Raw genomic sequence first — 18,416 nt, forward strand, 5'->3', positions numbered from 1 at the left:
CTTCATAGCAATTTCCCTTCCCCCATGAAAACTTCCCCCATGTAAAAATCTTCCCACGTAACCCCCCCCCCCCTTCTAGAAAAAAATCCCCCTGAAAACTTCTGTATACTTCCCAATAACCAATACTATATGTAAACATTGGGTAAAGTTCAAAACTTCTAGACCTTCCCCCGAGGACTATGGAGGATTAAGTGATCCTCAAAGACATAATTATTATATTTTTTGACCATGCTGAACAACATGGCTATCTCAAAATTTTGATCAGGTGACTTTGGGAAAAAATGAACGTGGGAGGGGGCATAGTTCCATTTTTTGGTCACTTAAAAATGACCCTAGAAATTTTAATTTCTGTTCGAATGAGCCCTCCCGCGATATTCTAGGGCCACTGGGTCGATACGATCACCCCTGAGAAAAATAAAGAAAAGAAAACACAAATAAATGCGCATCCGTGATCTTTCTTCTTGCAAAAAATACAAAATTCCACATTTTTTCAGATAGGAGCTTGAACCCCCTACAGTAGGGTTCTCTGATGCGCTGAATCTGGTGGTGTGATTTTCATTAAGGTTATATGACTTTTAGGGGGTATTCCCCCTTTTTTCAAAAATAAGCCAAATTTTCTCAGGCGCGTAACTTCCGATGAGTAACACTAAACTTGATAAAACTTATATATTTGAAATCAGCATTAAAATCTGATTCTTTTGATGTATCTATTGGTATTAAAAGTTTCGTTTACTATTAAGCCGGGTCGCTCCTTGCCTACAGTTCATTACCACGAACTGTTTGATTTCTGGTATTTTTTAAAATAGGAAAATAGCATTGCATAAAAATAAAAACCATGAAGATAAATAAATAAATGAGAAATTAATTATTTGAATTATTCATAAAAGAAATTACTGCTCTCTATTTCAGTATTATTAGATGGCATAGGTATATAATTGTGAAAATAAATAAGATACAACAGCGATTAAATCTGAAGCGGAATTTTCTGTCAATATTTAGGCGCCCGAAAATTTTTAATGGCTGTGAAATAGCCCAACAATATTTTCACACATTTTTTTTCATAGTTCAGTTTACTAGATATGCTTCGAAATTTCATAAAACTATGTAATTCTGGGAAAATAGCAACAAAAACCAATATTTTCGACTGTTCTTCAGCGAAATGGACTAAATTAGATGAACATTCAAAAATTTTAGTGCCAAATTTTGCTCTCCCAGCTTCAAATAGACGCCATTTCTCGACTAGTTGTTCAAGATGGAAGGTGAACAGAGAGGATCGAAAAGTTATGCTGGCCTCTATGCCAAAAGAGGACCAGGGAACCGAGGGAGAGCGAGGCTTTTACCTTGATTCAACTGTTTATGGGTAAGTTTTAATTGTTGATGCTGTTTTAAGCACATTTAGCCTTTTATTATAAGGTGAATTGCTTTTATTCAATAGGTCCCTTTACCCCATTAGGCTACTGCAATAGCTATTTTTCCAATTCTCTGATAATTAAAAGAAGACCAATCTAGATCAGGTTTGCGTAAAATTCTACTTTAGCTACTTTTGGCTATCTTGGAATGGGGTTAGGTTAGGGGACTAGCCTAATTTTCAGATTGTTTTTCTGTGGTTTTTGTTTTGAAAATGCATTTCCTGTTATTTGAATGGAATTTCTAGCTATAGCCTATAAATTTTTTTTTCTTCTAAATTTAGGAAATGTATTTTTAGATCTTTGAAACCTCTTAGATTGGGCTTTAGTTCTGAAAATGCAATTCCTGTTATTTGAGTAGAATTTTAAGCCTTTTCAATGTTTTTTTTTCAAAATTTAGGAAATCTATTTGCATATCTTTAAAACCTTGTAAATTGGGATTGAGCAAAGTTGTGAAGCTGAAGACAAATTTTGTTGTACTTCACTTAAGCAGAAGATCTATTTTGCAAGGCTTCACTTTTATAACACACCTTTTAAAGGTCAGGACCCTCTAGAGGGAGAAGGAGTGGAGGTAGGTACTTCAAAATACCTTCTTGTGACATACTTTAGCTTATAGACCCATCCCTGAAAGTCTTATTTTCCTAACGTAACCTCTTTCCAAGATAGCCAAAAGTAGCTAAGGTAGAACTTTACTAAAATGAGCACTCATATCAAACTTGAAAATATCAGGGTAAACTTGCAGAATAGCAGCTGTCCTGAAGGAGACATGCTAGAACAAAAAAGGAGGTGTGTTTTATGTTTTTTTATGGCTAAAGTTGTATTTGTGACTGTTCACCATATCCAGCAGACACACAAGTAATGCTCATGAAGCTCTACAAAGCACTAGTTTACCTGTGCCTAGAGGTTGGAATGTCCCTGGCATCACCCTACTTTAAACAGGACAAGGAAATAATGGAAAGAGTGCAACAAAGAGCAACCAATATGGTCAAAGGCCTCAAACAAATGCCATACAAAGAGCGTTTATGTTTCTTGAAGCTTCCTACTCTTGCATATCAGAGGAAATGTGGCGACAGGATTATGGCCATTCTGTGACAAGAGGACATTCAATGAAAATCTTCAAGAAATGCTTCTCAATCCGAGAAAGAAGCCATTTCTTCAGCCAACGAGTAACAAACTTGTGGAATCAACTTTATGAAGATACAGTGGCTGCTGATTTTATGGGTGCATTCAACCCAAATCTTGACAAAGAATGGCAACATTCTTTATTGAAAGCTTTGTCGTAGAAACTTGAAAAAGGGCTCATCCGATTGGAAATCCAAATGGCTAGTACCATTTTTAATAGTCGGAAGTGATTTGAGGGCAACTAACCCCCCTCTCACGCCCACCTTTTCTTCAAACATGTCAAATCAAAATTTTTAGCTATGGTAGACATTTTTGTTCAACATAGTTAAAAGTTCTAGAAATTAGGTCTTTGAGGATGACAACCCCCTCCCCCTCCCACAGCCCTCAGGGCAAGGGTTGTAAGTTATGCCGTGGGACATATATGGTTTTTATAGTGTTGTTGTAGAAACTTCAAAAAGGGCTCATTTGAGTGGAAATTGAAATGGCTAGTGCCCTTTTTCATAGTCAAAAGTGATTGGAAGGCAACTAACACCCCTACCACGCCCACCATTTATCCGAACACATCCAACCAAAATTTTGAGATTGACATTTTGTTCAAAGTAGTTGAAAAACCTGGAAATAATATCTTTGAGGATGACACTCCCCCCACAGCCACCAGGGTAAGGGTTGTAAGTTATGCCCTTGGGGTATATAAGGTTTTTATTGAAAGCTGTCATAGAAACTTGAAAAAGGGCTCATTCGATTGGAAATTCAAATGACTAGTACCCTTTTTAATAGTCGGAAGTGATTTGAGGGCAACTAACCCCCCTCTCACGCCCACCTTTTTTCCAACCACGTCCAATCAAAATTTTTAATAGCCATTTTGTTCAACGTTGTTAAAAGTTTTAGAAATTGGGTCTTTGAGGATGATAACCCCCTCACAGCCCTTGGGGCAAGGGTTGAAAGTTATGCCCTGGGGGCATACACGGTTTTTATCAATAGTGATGTTGTTTGAAACTTCAAAAAGGGCTCATTCAATTGGAAATTGAAAGGGCTAGTGCCCTTTTTAATAGTCGAAAGTGATTGATGGGCAACTAACCACATTTTCACACCCACCATTTTCCCAAACACAGGTCCCACAGCCCCCAGGGCAAGGGTTGTAAGTTATGCCCTGGGGGCATATATATTTTTTTTTTTTTTTTTTTTTATTAAAAGCGTTGTCGTAGAAAATTCAAAAAGGAATCATTTGATTGGAAATTGAAATGGCTAGTCCCCTTTTTAATAGTTGAAAGCGATTGGAGGGCAAGTAACCCCCCTGTCACACCCACCATTTCCCCAAACACATCCAATCAAAATTTTGAGATAGCCATTTTGTTCAACATAGTTGAAAGGTGTAGAAATTATGTCTGAGGATGACAATCCCCTCACAGCCCTCAGGGAACGGGTTGTAAGTTATGCCCAGGGGCATATAAGGTTTTTATAGAAAGTCTTGTCGTAAAAACTTCAAAAAGGGCTCTTTTGATTGGAAATTGAAAGTTATAGTACCCTTTTTAATAGTCGGAAGTGATTAGAAGGCTTGACATTTTTATAGTAAAGATCGATGTGGGTACAATGTATTATTATTTTATTTATTTTTTGACCAGGGCACTTGGTATCAAAGGAGTTGTGATTGTGATCGAAAGTGATTGGAGGGCAACTAGTCCTTCTCCCACGCCCTCCCTCCCATTTGCCCATTGTGTTTAAAAACTAAATGTTGCCTTAAGATTAAATCAAAATGCACTGTGTTAATGCTATTTCCCAATAGGGCATCTCATCAATATCCCAAGAACGAATGAGGTTATTAAGTTTAGACCTTCGGGACTACTTATGTTCTTCAAATTCAACCAAATCGAAATGGTATAAGTGTATCAAAGCAATCAAAGAAAGTAAATAGATTTTTTTTGCAAATGGTATCAAGTTTTCTGTTTCAGGTCAACTAGAGGAGGTATGAAACTAAGTTAAACACTACTATTTTTGTCAGGATTTTTAAAAGGGTGTATGTTGTTAAAAATTGCTGAAAGTTTTTCTCCAGCATACAAATAGCAGGCCAAACTATAAAGTCTTAAAAAAAAAAAAGGTTTTAAGTGTTATTTTCTTTTTCCCTGAAAAGACTATGTCAATATAAAACAAACAGAAATTAATTAAAAAAAACTTTCCACAAAATAAGTTATTCAAAGAAAAGTAAAGAACTCCATTAAACCAAAAATGATTAAAAATAACAACAAATAATCAACCACGCGGGAAACTACCGCAAATTAGCTTTGCCTTCACAAGGCCAGACCAGAACATAATTTGCACTTTACTGAAAAAATACAAATGAATGTACATTGTCAGTTTAATGTACATATACTGATATTTAGTAATCAAAATTTTAATATCATTTGATTTATTAAAGTTAAAAAAGTAAAAACGTTTATATTTTTTAGTAAAGTGCGAATTATGTTCTGGCCTTGGGAAGGCATAGGGGTTTTGAGCCCAACTTATGTTAATTTCTGCTCGTTTTGAGTTTGACTTGGTTATTTATTGTTATTTCTATTCATTTTGGGTTTCATTTATTTATCAATGCTGATTTGTTGTAGTTTCACGCTTGGTAGATTGTTTGACTTTATTTTTGCTCATTTTGGGTTTAATGGAGTTCTTTACTTTTCTTTGAAAAACTCATTTTGTGGAAAGTTTTTTTTTTTATTATTAATTATTAGAAAGGACCAACGCAAGTAGATAGATTCTTCAATATATAAAGATACCCATTCCTAGAAGTCCCAGTAATTTTTCATTTTTATTGTTAAAATTATAAAAGAGAAATTTTATACATATGTTTTTTTTTTCAATAAAGCACAAATGATGGTTTGGGCTCCTGAAGGTCATAGGGGAGTAGCCTTAATCCTGTTTGTAATGACCTTAGTTCATTTTAGGTTTGATGGTCAATTTTAATTTTGTTCATTTTTAAGGTTCATTTATTCATCTTCAGTAGTACCTATTAACTTTGCGTTTGGTGTGATTAGTTGATCCTCCATTTTATTACATTTCCTATATTAAGTTTTATTGTTACTGTCTTTCAAGAAATGCATGTCAAGATCCTTTAATACAAAAAAGAAGTTATGTGTTGTTGTCCTTAAAAAAAGAGCATCATGTCAATACAATCAAATTTGTTAGATAAACTTTTTGTCTTAATTGTTGTTTCCTTGGTTTTTTTTATCTGTGGCGTCTAAATGCCCAGAAATTTCAAAGCAGATCAAGAAACCTTCAAGAGCCCAAACCATCATTTGTGCTTTCCTGAAAAAAAAAAAACATATGTATAAAATTCAGCCCATTTTGGAGTTTGACAAATTGATAAATTTTCACGATATTTTTGCCTCTTAGGTTTTTTTTTGCCCAGTATAGATGCCTTGTGAGTTGCTAGCCAATTAAAGACAAAACAATAAATACAAGAATTATTTCCAATAGATTTTGTCTTCATTTAGATACCCTTGTCTCTCTCGTTCTGCCTAGGGGTCCACCTGACCTAGAAACTTATGAATGTGGTTTTTAAGGTTATCACAGAGGCAAAATATAAAGCCTTGTTTTTGTGTATCTCGAATCTTTCATTCTTTTGGTCATAAATGATGAAACATGAAGTCAAGTAACTGAGTCCTAGTTGTAATTTTTCTGTAAGTTTTTCTTATCAACTCTATTGGAAGTGCTTCTTGAAGTGCCTAATACTTGGTTAAATTTAATTTCCATCAATCTCCAGAAACATTAGACCTTGTTAACCACAATATATTAGTTGAGAAACTTGTCACTAAATTCAATATTAACTCAGTTGGCGAAATTGGTTGCCTCCTTGTTATCAGACATAGCACAAACAATCGATTATCTGAATGATTATTCCAATCCTCTCCCTATCCACAATAGAGTACAAGGTACTCTTCTAGGCCCCCTCCTTTTCTAAATTATGATTAACAGCCTCGCTAAGAAATCTCCTGATTGACGGAAATATGTCAATGATGCAACAGTCAGGCCCAGATTTACTAATAGGCTCTTTAATTACTTTTGACTCGTCAGTTGCGTTCTGTTCAGCTTTGACAGCCCAGAACTGTCAAAGCTTTAAATCCAGCCCTGGCAACAGTTCCACATGAGAACTCCCCTTGTCCTCCCTGCCATGCCACATTAACATGCCATTTTAATAGCCTAGACACAGTTTCTTTTGACCTACCGCTACCCCTCCCACAAGTCAAAATTCATGGTCCACTTTGCCCCTTGATAAGCGCTGAAGATTGTTTTCGAGGTAATGTAGATGCACTATTTTGGTAGCCTGGGTACAAATGATTTCTTTTGGGCTACATCAATACTTTGTCAAAAATAAATTCTTGTCCAAAAGGGGCTGGTAGTGCACAAAATTTTAAACGTCTTAGAGGCCAAATCTTTGACTCCTCCACTCTGTCCCCTCCCCCAAGCGAAGATCCTAGGTCCACATGCTTCCTCCCTTCCAACACTCCCTGAAGCTTTTAACTTTTCCCCGAAGCTATTCTTTAGATATTTCAGATTTGATGTTTTATCATTTGGCAACGCAAAGTCTCTTGATTTTCCCAGCTACTTAACTGTAATTAGACTTTATGTTCTGTAGAGGCTTATATTGCCAAAAAGTTTAGGTGGATTGGAGAAAAATATTTCCAGGCAACTCCCCTCTGCACTATCCCCTCAAGTCAAAACTCAAGCTGTATTTGGCCCCTAATACTCAGTGAAAGTTTCAACTTGATATCCCAGGCCATTTCAGAGATATTGCATATGCTATTTTGAAGATCTTGTACCACATAGTAAACTTGCAAATAAGAGATGAATGAAGTCTTAATTTCTATAGGGGCTTGTAATGCAAAAATTCTTGTGCATTGGAGACATAACATTTAAAGCCACTTCCCTTTTCAAAGAAGTCTCCATGCAACCTAAAAGTTTCAACTGCTTTCCCCAAAAAATTCCTGAGATATCTATGGTATTTTGAAGGCCTGGATGTCTATAATGCCTTAAGGTTTGCCTCTCACAAATGAAAAGTCGAGACCCACTTGACCCCCTAATGTCTCTTGAATGTTTCAACTCGATTTCCCAAGCCACTCTTGCGATGCTGTGGATGTCATGTTTTGTTAACTTTGGTAAATTTAAAGTCTTTTGATATAGATTGTGGCATCACCATGAATTGATTCTATTCCTACAGGGGCATAGTGCCAAAAGCTTTAGGCAGATTAGAGACGAAATATGTCCAACCCTTCCTGTCTTCTTACTCAAGTTAAAATTCGAATCCGCATGGTTCCCCCTCCCAAATAAACTCCTGGAAATTATTAACTTAACCTTCAAAGCTGTTCTAAAAGTATTGCAGACAAGCCTTTCTTTCCCTTCCCCTTCGTTCTCCTACAAAACATGTAAAACCGTTTTGGTGGATTGGAGACTAAAATTGTTAATGATCTCTCCTTCCTCAACCCAACATTTTAATTTTCTTTGCCCTACTGGCTTTCCCAACTTTACTTGAAAGAGCCAATTTGATCCCCCAAGGTATTGCAGATATGCTTTTTTGATGATCTGGATGCACTTAGCGGTCTTTCATTTTACCTTCGCCCACTCCCCCAGGTCAAATTTCTGAGATATACTCGACCTTCCCCCCTCCAAACACTCCCTGAAAGTTTCAACTTGAGCCCCCGATGGACACTTATTGTTTCCAGAGAATACCCTTGGGAAACCCTGGGAATTTAGGTCTAGCAAACTTTCCAATAGCTGCTAGCTGATCGGCAATAAAGACTAAAAATGGTCACCCCTTCATTACAAAGTGGCTGGCAAAATAAATTAAATGTATATGGCTCCTTACTTAAGGGTGCTAGAGTGTTGCCTCTGATTTGAATTGTAGCTTATAACGTATTATTTTGTTCTATCAAAGGACGTAAAGATTGAATCTGAACAAATTTTATTTGGAGGTAGGTTAGCACATCTTACCCCCTATTTGTTAAGATAGGTTCAAACGAATTTACTGGTCTGAAGATTCGCTGAAGATTGTGTTAACTTCTCTTCCCAAGTGTCAGGCCTTTGTATACATTTGCTTTCAATATACATTTATGCAGTTGATTTGTCTTTATTATTCTTTTTTTGTTTGTCTCAATGCTTGGCTCATTTTGTGATTGTTCTGTGATATACAAATACTATTTAAACCGTTTTGTTTGTTTTGTAACGGTTATTGTCATTGATTTTGTTGATAATAGGCTGATATTTTTCGACAGATGAAAATAAATTCTGATGTTCAATGACATGCTGTCATTGAACGTCATAAAGAAAAACAGCAATCTTCACAAAGAAGAAAGGTCTACAGTAAGTAAAAGGAAAAGTAGTGAATGCTTCTAATAATTTCTGGTAGAATAAATTGTAGAGAAATTTTCTTTTTTAACATGAGTTGGGAAAAGGGGTAAACAATTTTCATTCCCCCTTCCAGCTACAAACATCAAAAACAAGAAGAACAATAGGGAATTATTTTCGTAAGACAGTGGAAATTTTTTGAATGAATATTTCAGCCCTATGTTCAAGGGCCGTCCTCAGCAAAACAAATCTATAAAAGAAGAAAGACGCACAACAACATGCGACCAATCAAAACTAAAATGAATTTTTTTTTAAAACAGTCCTAGCATCCTTAATTCAGCAAAGTTCAACCAGGACTGATAAATAAAGTGAGATGAAACAAGGCAATTCATTGAAATGAAAGAAGAATAATTAAAAACACGTTTTAATTGGTCGTATGTAGTTGTAAGTCTTTCTTCTTTTATATATTTATGTTTTGCTGAGGACGGCCCTTGGACATAGGGACGAAATATTAATTAAAAAAATTCCCTCTGTTATGCAGAAAGAATTCGCTATTATTCTTCTTGTTTTTGATGTTTGTAATAAAAAGGCAGTGTGGTCTTCATCGCTATTTCCCCCTTCCAGCTCTGATAGATCCAGCCCCGTCATAGGTAACTTTTTTTTTGCAGATTGTATTGCCGATTACTGTATTAGGAATTTATTTAATCATGCCCTTAATATTTTGGGCAGGTATGTTGGAATTATATTTAAAAATAGATTTTTAATGTATTTATTTTTTTTCCGAAGAGTTTTTTCGTATTCCCTTCTAAGTGTTTAGGGGACTGAATTTGACTAGATAACCCCATCAATGTAAAGCAAATTCTTTAGAATAAACATTCCCAAATTTAAGTATTTCCTTAAATTTATCATAATAGGTTAGTATGTGGGGTGAAAGCTTCCCTCATTTTCCAGAAATATTTTCTGTGTAACAGTCTTCCCAGGTTCAAGTATTTCTGGAAAGTGCTTTGTTTATAAATTTATGAAAATGTGCTAGTATTTTTGGAACAACTGACTACTACTGCTTCGAGGAATTTTGTAACCCCGTGTATTAGAATTAAGCCTATGCACATCCATACTGTCAAAGTTCTGGAATGACTAAGCTGGAAGCTGCTTCTTGTATTCCCAATGTTGTTTTGTATTTGTGTTTTCTTATTTTAGGGCATCAGATTTGTTTCCTGATCCAGATTTGCCCGATAGACACTTCGAAGGCATACGCTTTGCTGAGATTCCAGTATGTCACATAAAAACAACACCTAATAACACTATTATATCCATCACTAATTCAGAAGGTAAGTTAATTTGCATTTAAAACAAAAAAAGGTTATCGCAAGTTCCTGTGTCCAAAATCGTAATTTATCGCTTTCCAAAAAAAAGTCTAGTCTATTCAAAATTAACGTCTAATATTTACAGGTACTTTAAATATTTGTGTAACGAAGTTAATTTATTTGATATTTGATAAATCTATGTATGATGGTATATAATTGTGAATCTGGTATTATGGAGGAGGGCCGGTGGGAGTTTTGTACAGATGGGAGGAGGAGTGTGTCTGATGCCTCAAAAATTGCATTTTTCGCTCATATTTTCTAACTTTGTGAGATTTCAGATAAATATAGAATATATATTCTAAGCTTGGTACAAATATATGGACTAAACCTATAATGTGGCTGGTGTGAGGTAATAGCTTCCCTTATATAACAGGGATATTTTTCCATGTAACATAAAAGATTACATTTATATGCTTACTGGTACAAAATGGAGAGAGGGGGAGGGCTCTTGAACACTCCCAAGTGACATCCCAGTGGAAACAAGTGCTAAAAAAGGCTTTAGTTTAAAAGAAAATTTTTTAAATTGGAATGCTAATCGTTTTATTATTTATATGATTTCTTAGTGTCTTTTTGGTCCTCAGATGGAATTAATGCTCCTGGATTCCTGCTGGCATCCATGGGCGACATTCTTATAAAAAGATTTGTTCTCCTTGAAAATCCTGGAAATGATCATTCCGTAAGCCATTATAGGTTTTTCAGACAGCCTTTACCCCTCAGAAATATTTGAATGTATGTCCTTCCCCAGGAACGACAATTATCGAAATATTTCTACCCAAATTTTAAACTTGAAATTACAAATGAAGGCTACAGGAGGAAGTGATAGCCTTGCTCACAATTAAGAGAGCCTCGGATCAAAAAGTTAGTATCAACAAACTGTAAGTAAATAACAACCCTTGTCAGTAGAAAATGAAACTCTAAAAGACGAAGTTTTGATTACAATATATACAGCAACAAAATCTACTATTTATGCTGATTCTAAATATGCAAAATATACTAACTTTAAAATTGCCCATGAAAAGCTATTAGAAAATCTAAGTTTGTGTTATTTTATTAATAGGAGTAAAACTTCGCTCAAAAGCGATACAAAATTGGTGAAAATTTTATAGTGACATTCAATATATATGAGAGCCCTTAAGTCACATATACAGAATATAAAATCTTCTGTTTTTCTAGAAAAAGCAGTCATGCATGCGTTTTTTTTCCCATAGGGCTGATCATATCGGTACATTAGTCGTAGATAGTTGACTGTTCATTGGTCAATTTGTAGAGATTGTTGATATTGTTGAAGTGGTTCAAAATAGTCCGAAGGTTAAAGAACTATGGTTCCGGGTTTGATACTCCTCTCCCAGTCCTTGGGGTAAGGGCTATAAGTTATGCTAGTTGTTCATTGTTAACGTATAAGGTTTTTATGGAAGGGTTGGCCGTATAAACTTTGGAGGGGGCTCTTTCGGTTGGAAATCTAAGTTTCCATTGCTCTTTTTAAAGAGTTGTAAGTGACCGGAGACTAACCAGCCCCCCTCCCCTCCTTACGTCTTTTTTTCCCCGAAATGCATCCGATCATAATTTGAGATAACTGTTTAGTTCAAAATATTCAAAAGTCAAATGACTTTAATTCAGGGATTGACAAATCCCCCACAGCCCCCGGAGCAAAGGCTGTAACTTATGAAAGTCGTCCATTGTTAACATATAAGGTTTTTGTAGACGGGTGGTCGTATAAACTTTGGAGAGGGCTAATTCAATTGGACATCGAAAGTTCGAGTTCCTTTTTTAAGAGTCGAAAGTGATCGAAGGGCAACCACCCTTCCCTATGCCCATGCCCAAATGCATCCAATCGAAATTCTGAGATAGCCGTTTTATTCAAAATATTCCCAAGGCCAAATGAAAATTTAAAGACCTAGTGCCATTTTTAAGTAACAGAAGAGATCAAATCTTAGAAAATAACCGCGTTCTAGCATTCAGGCCTGAACATGGCGAAAATGCTATCGAGCAGAAATTCTGCAATCTATGGAAAATATGTTTATATAGCCTCAAATTTTCAGATATCGTACTGGCGTGCCATATAAGATTTGTTCCTAAACATACATACAATTAGAGGCAACGCTATAGCGTTGCCTATAGTAAAGAGCCAGAATGCTTCTATGTTTTATTATTACTATATTTTTTTTTCTAAGTCACTTCATATGGAAGGGGTGGTTGTATAAACTATGAAGGGGGCTCATTCGATTCGAAATCTAAAGTTGTAGTCCTTTTTTCAAGAGTAAAAAATGATCGGAGGGTAACTAGCCCCCACGCCCTCTTTTTCCCTAACGCATCCGATCAAAACTTAGATAGCCATTTTGCTGAAAATAGTCTAGCAAGTTGCCCATTGTTAACACATAGGTTTTTATGGAATGAGTGGTCTTATAAACATCGGAAGAGGCTTATTCGATTTGAAATTGAAAGTTCTAGCTATCTTTTTAAGAGTTAAAAACTATCAGAGAGCAACCAGCTCCCCCACGCCCTTTTTCCCCCAATTGCTTCCTATCAAAATATTGAGATAGTCATTTTGTTCAAAATAGTCCGAAGGTCAAATAACTATAGTTCCGGGGTTAAAAACCCGCAACAGCTCCCAGGGCAAGGGCTGTAAGTTCTGTAAGTTGCCCATTGTTAACATATAAGGTTTTTATGGAAGGGGTCCTCGTATAAATCTCGGAAGTGGCTTATTTGATTTGAAATCGAAAGTTCTAGTTCCCTTTTTAAGAGTTAAAAATGATCTGAGGGTGACCATCCCCCCCCCCCCGCCCTTTTCCCCAAATGCTTCCTATCAAAATATTGATTTATTCATTTTGTTCAAAATAGTCCGAAGGTCAAATAACTATAGTTACGGGCTGGATACTCCTCCCCCAGTCCTTGGGGTAAGGGCTATAAGTTATGCTAGTTGCTCATTGTTAACGTATACGGTTTTTATTGAAGGAGTGGTCAATTAACTTTGGAAGGGGCTCATTCGATTTGAATTCTAAATTGATAATGCTCTTTTTAAGAGTCAAAAGTGATCGGAGGCTAACAAGTCCCCCCCTCCCTCGCGTCTTTTTCCGAAATGTGTCCCTTCATTGAATTTGAGATAGGTGTTTGTTCAAAAATAGTCCTAATGACAATTTTGAACAAATGTCAAATAAAAGTAAAATGACTATAACTCAGGGGTTTATAAATCCCCCATAGCCCCCGGGGCAAGGGCTGTAACTTATAACATATAAGTTACCGTCCATTTTACATATATATATATATAATATATAATATATATATATATATATATATATATATATATATATATATATATATATATATATATATATATATATATATATATATATATATATATATATATATATATATATATATATATATATATATATATATATATATATATATATATATATATATATATATATATATATATATATCGTCCATTGTTAACATAAGGTTTTGTGGAAGAATGGCCGTATAAACTTTGGAGGGGGCTAAATCGACTGGAGATCGAAAGTTCTACTTCCTTTTATAAGAGTCTAAAGTGATCGAAGGGCAACCAGCCCACGCCCAAATGCATCCAATCAAAATTTTGAGATAGCCATTTTATTCAAAATAGTCAAAAGGCTAAATAACTATGCCTTCGGGGTTGACCCCCCCTAGCCCCGGTGCAATTGCTGTAGCATATGCAAATTGCTTATTTTTAACATGTAGGGTTAGATCCCGGCACCGCGCCGGCGGATCGACCGAACGCCGCCAACGAGAGGCCTGGTTGACCGCCGTCGAAGTGTCGCTACGCCGCCGAAGTGGTCGGCTGACTTTGAATTAGCCTAATTTTGCGGCAATATTTTATTGCGTTAACCGCAAAGTTGGAGCTTTTCTTTCTCGTGTGGTTTGGTATTTCGATTTTCCTGATTAGAAATTAAGCAGGGCTTGCACTATCCCCGAATTTTCGGGTATTTCCCCGAAAATCTATGCGTCACTCCGAAAAAAAATTTGGTTCCCCGAATCCCCGAAAATCACCCAATCACGGTGCCATCCTTAGCGATTTATCACCAGTGACTTTTCCTGCAAAATATTACTTTGCATACCATAATTCTTCACTACTCTCTTGTTCGTTAGTTTTAACCAGACAGATGCAATTGCAATATACACAGTTCTTCATGTGTTGACAAAAAAGCATCGTCTTATATGAAATGAGATCAAATCATTTCGAATGCAGTTTCCCAATTGCTATTTCTTACATCATTTATAGTCAAGAATTTTATTTTTAAGTTGAATAGAGCGCATTCACTACTATACAACTTCAGTTGGATTTTGAAATTGATAGTCGACAGATTGTTTCTACAGCTGAAACGCAAGTTTGCAGAATTTTGTTTTATTTTTCTTTTTTTAGATAATATTTTCTTATGATTTAATACCAACTTGTTGAACGCCTTACATATTAAAGAAAATACAATCTTCTTTGTGAAAAAATTTACCCCCCCCCCCCAAAAAAAAACAAACAAACAAAAAACATTCTTTCGATAAAAAATTTAGCTTTAGACTAGGCTATGTACAAGGTTGGGGAATTAAATATTGACACGGAATTTACCCCAAAAATATGATTAATAAAAAATTGTAAATTATTTACTAAAGGGGGGGGGGATAGGAGGCTATCATTTTAAAATGATAATACTTCATTTTTTTAATTGATAGCAGGGATGCTAAAAAGATAATTATTTTTGTCATTTAAAGTGGAGACGGAAGAAAATGATATCAAATTCCCTGGGAAACCATTGAAATATTTTGATAGACCCAGGGCCCTCCATTGGGACTTGTTTATTGTCTTGGATATTTTGCAATTTCTCATAGGCTACTGGCCTAATTTGGCTTTTGTGTATGCTCCCTTTTAAGTAGATTCTTTGCATCTTATTGAATGCCAAGGCATATCTATGACTCAGTTTTCCAATAATTTGAGGTAAATCTGAATAATTTCGACATTTTTGTTGTTGTCATTGTACCCCTTCACTCATACCCTCAATTTTTTTTCAAGGAACACTAAACTGTTTAACGTTATTAATTAAAAAAAATTTTTCCACAAAATAAGTTTTTCAAATAAAAGTAAAGAACTCCATTAAACAAAAAATGAGCAAAAAAAAAATCTACCAAGCGTGAAATTACCACAAATCAGCATCGATAAATAAATGAAACTCAAAACGAACAGAAATTACAATAATTAACCGAGTCAAACTCAAAACGAGCAGAAATTAACATAAGTTGGGCGCAAAACCCCTATGTCTTCCCAAGGCCAGAATAAAATTTGCACTTTACTGAAAAAATATAAATGTTTTTACTTTTATAACTTTAATAAATCAAATACTTAATATTAAAATTTTGATTACTAAATATTAGTATATGTATATTAAACTGACAATGCACATTCATTTGTATTTTTTCAGTAAAGTGCAAATTTTGTTCTGGCCTTGGGAAGGCATAGGGGATTTGCGCCCAACTTATGTTAATTTCTGCTCGTTTTGAGTTTGACTCGGTTAATTATTGTAATTTCTGTTCGTTTTGGGTTTCATTTATTTATCGATGCTGATTTGTGGTAGTTTCACGCTGGAGTTCTTTACTTTTCTTTGAAAAACTTATTTTGTGGAAGAAGTTTTTTTAATTAAATTGTGTTCGTTTTATATTGACATAGTCTTTTCAGGGAAAAAGAAAAAAATACTTTCGTTTTTTAAGACTTTATAGTTTGGCCTGCTATTTGTATGCTGGAGAAAAATTTTCAGCAATTTTTAACAACATACACCCTTTTATAAATCTGGACACAAATAGTACTGTTTAATTTAATTTCATACCTCTAGTTGACCTGAAATGGAAAACTTGTTACCATTCGCAAAAAAATCTGTTTACTTTCTTTGATAGCTTGGATATACTACGCTATTGTGATTTGGTTAAATTTTAAGAGCAGAAATGGGAGGGTTGGCGTGGGAGATGGGAGTGGAAGGGGGATTAGTTGCCCTCAAATCACTTTCGACTATTAAAAAGGGCATCATCCCTTTCTATTTTCAATCAAATGAGCCATTTTTGAAGTTCCCACGACAACTCCTTCGATACGAAGTGCCCTGGTCTAAACAGCAACAACAAAAATACAACAAAAAACAATACATTATACCCATTTCGATCTTTACTACGAAATTGTCAAGCCTTTAAATCACTTTTGACTATCAAAAAGGGCCTTATGCCTTTCAAATTCCAATCGAATGAGCCCTTTTGAAAACGACAACGCTTCCTATAAACACCTTATATGCCCCTAGGGCATAAATTACAACCCTTACCCTTATGTCTGTTAGGGTGGTTGTCATCCTCTACAACCGAATTTCCAGAACTTTCAACTACGTTAAACAACACGGCTATCTCAAAATTTTGATCGGATGTGTTTGGGGAAATGGTGGGCGTGAGAGGGGCGGTAGTCGGTCTCCAATCACTATCAAGTATTAAAAATGGCCCTAGCCCTCTCAAGTTCCAATCAAATGAGCCCTTTTGAAGTTTCTACGACAAAACTTTCAATAAAAATCTTATATGCCCCCAGGGCATAACTTACAACCCTTGCCCTGAGTGCTTGGGGGAGGGGTGTGTGTCATTATCAAAGACCTAATTTCCAGAACTTTCTACTACGTTGAAAAAAATGGCTATCTGAAAATTTTGATTGGAAGTGTTGGGTGGAATGGCGGGCGTGAGAGGGGGGGGGGCTAGTTACCCTCCAATCACTTTCGACTATTACAAAGGGCACTTGCCCTCTCAATTTAGAATTGAATGAGCCCATTTTGAAGTTTTACGGCAACTCAATCTATAAAAACCTTATATGCCCCCAGGGCAGAACTTACGATCTTTGCCCTTGGGGCTCTGGGGGGTTTGTCATCCTTAAATACATAATTTTTAGAACTTTTAACTACGTTGAACAAAATGGCTATCTCTAAACTTTGATTGAATGTTTTTGGGGAAATGGTGGACGTAAGAGGGGGGTTAATTACTCTCCACTCACTTTCGACTAGTAAAAAGGGCAATTTCAATTTCCAATCAAATGAGCCCTTTTTGAAATAAATACAACAACTTTCTATATAAACCTTACATGTCCCCAGGGCATGACTTGTTTGCCTCTCTAAATCTATGCATTTCTAACAACTACCCTGACAAGTATGTGTCCAATAAGAAAGTCATTCATACTCCTGCCATTTACCCGTGCCTCAGCCATTAAAACATTAGCCTCTCAATTACTTGGACTATCTGTTCTTGACTTATATCTGTGTCCACTTATCCAGCCGAGTCTTGATGCAATCTATTGCCCAAAATACTTGATAACTCAATTCAATTGAATTATCAATTATCAATTGAATAGGTCTTCTATAAAAAACCTTATATGCCCCCAGGGCATAACTTACAACCCTTGCCCTATGGGGGACTGCCCTCAAAAATATAATTTTTATCTGGGAATCAACTACGCTGAACAAAATGGCTATCTCAAAATTTTGTTTGGATGTGTTTCTGGAAATGTTGGGCGTGGAAGGGGTGTTACTCAACTTCCAATCACTTTCGACTATTAAAAAGGACAAAATCCACTCTAATTTCCAAATGAATGTGCGCTTTTCAAAGTTTCTACGAAAACTTCTTCGATACAAAGTGCCCTGCTCTAAAGGAAAAAATTAATAAATAATACATTGTGCCAACATCGTTCTTATATGCCCCCAGGGCATAAATTAAAACCCTTGCCCTGAGGAATGTGGGGGAGTGTCCTCCTCTTTACTTAGTCCCCGTTTCTTGTCTCGTTCTCGAGTGTCTCCGTTCTTTACTTAGGCAGCGCGATCGCGCTGCCTATGATTTATGCAACAACTTTCTATATAAACCTTATATGCCCCCACGGCATAACTTACAACCCTTGCACTGAGGGCTCTGAGGGGGTTATCATCCTAAAAGACCTAATTTCCAGAACGTTCAACTACGTTGAACAAAATATATATTTAAAAATTTTGATTGGATGTTTTTTGGAAAATGGTGGGCGTAAGAGGGGCGTTAGTTACTATCCAATCTCTTTCAACTATTAAAAAAGGCACTAGCCCTTTCAATTTCCAATTGAATGAACTCTTGAAGTTTCTACGACAGCGCTTTCAATAAAAACTATATGCCCCAGGGCATAACTTAAAAACCCTTG

The 18,416-nt window shown here is 35.8% G+C and overlaps 1 protein-coding gene across 1 annotated transcript in view; it reads left to right on the plus strand.

Annotated features, from left to right (window-relative positions):
- Nucleotides 1–992: 992 nt before the first annotated feature.
- mRpS11 (mitochondrial ribosomal protein S11) overlaps nucleotides 993–18,416 on the plus strand; it is a 59,666-nt gene continuing 42,242 nt past the window's right edge. Inside the window, exons 1-2 of the mRNA XM_089106572.1 lie at nucleotides 993–1,360; nucleotides 10,053–10,183. Coding sequence (XP_088962698.1) covers nucleotides 1,080–1,360; nucleotides 10,053–10,183 — 412 coding nt within the window. The 5' untranslated portion in view covers nucleotides 993–1,079. The remainder of the gene's footprint in view (nucleotides 1,361–10,052; nucleotides 10,184–18,416) is intronic.

Source organism: Artemia sp. Qi Xiang Cuo, chromosome 21 (genome assembly GCF_049724085.1).
Source record: "Artemia sp. Qi Xiang Cuo chromosome 21, ASM4972408v1, whole genome shotgun sequence".
In the NCBI taxonomy this organism is placed as follows: Eukaryota; Metazoa; Arthropoda; class Branchiopoda; order Anostraca; family Artemiidae; genus Artemia; species Artemia sp. Qi Xiang Cuo.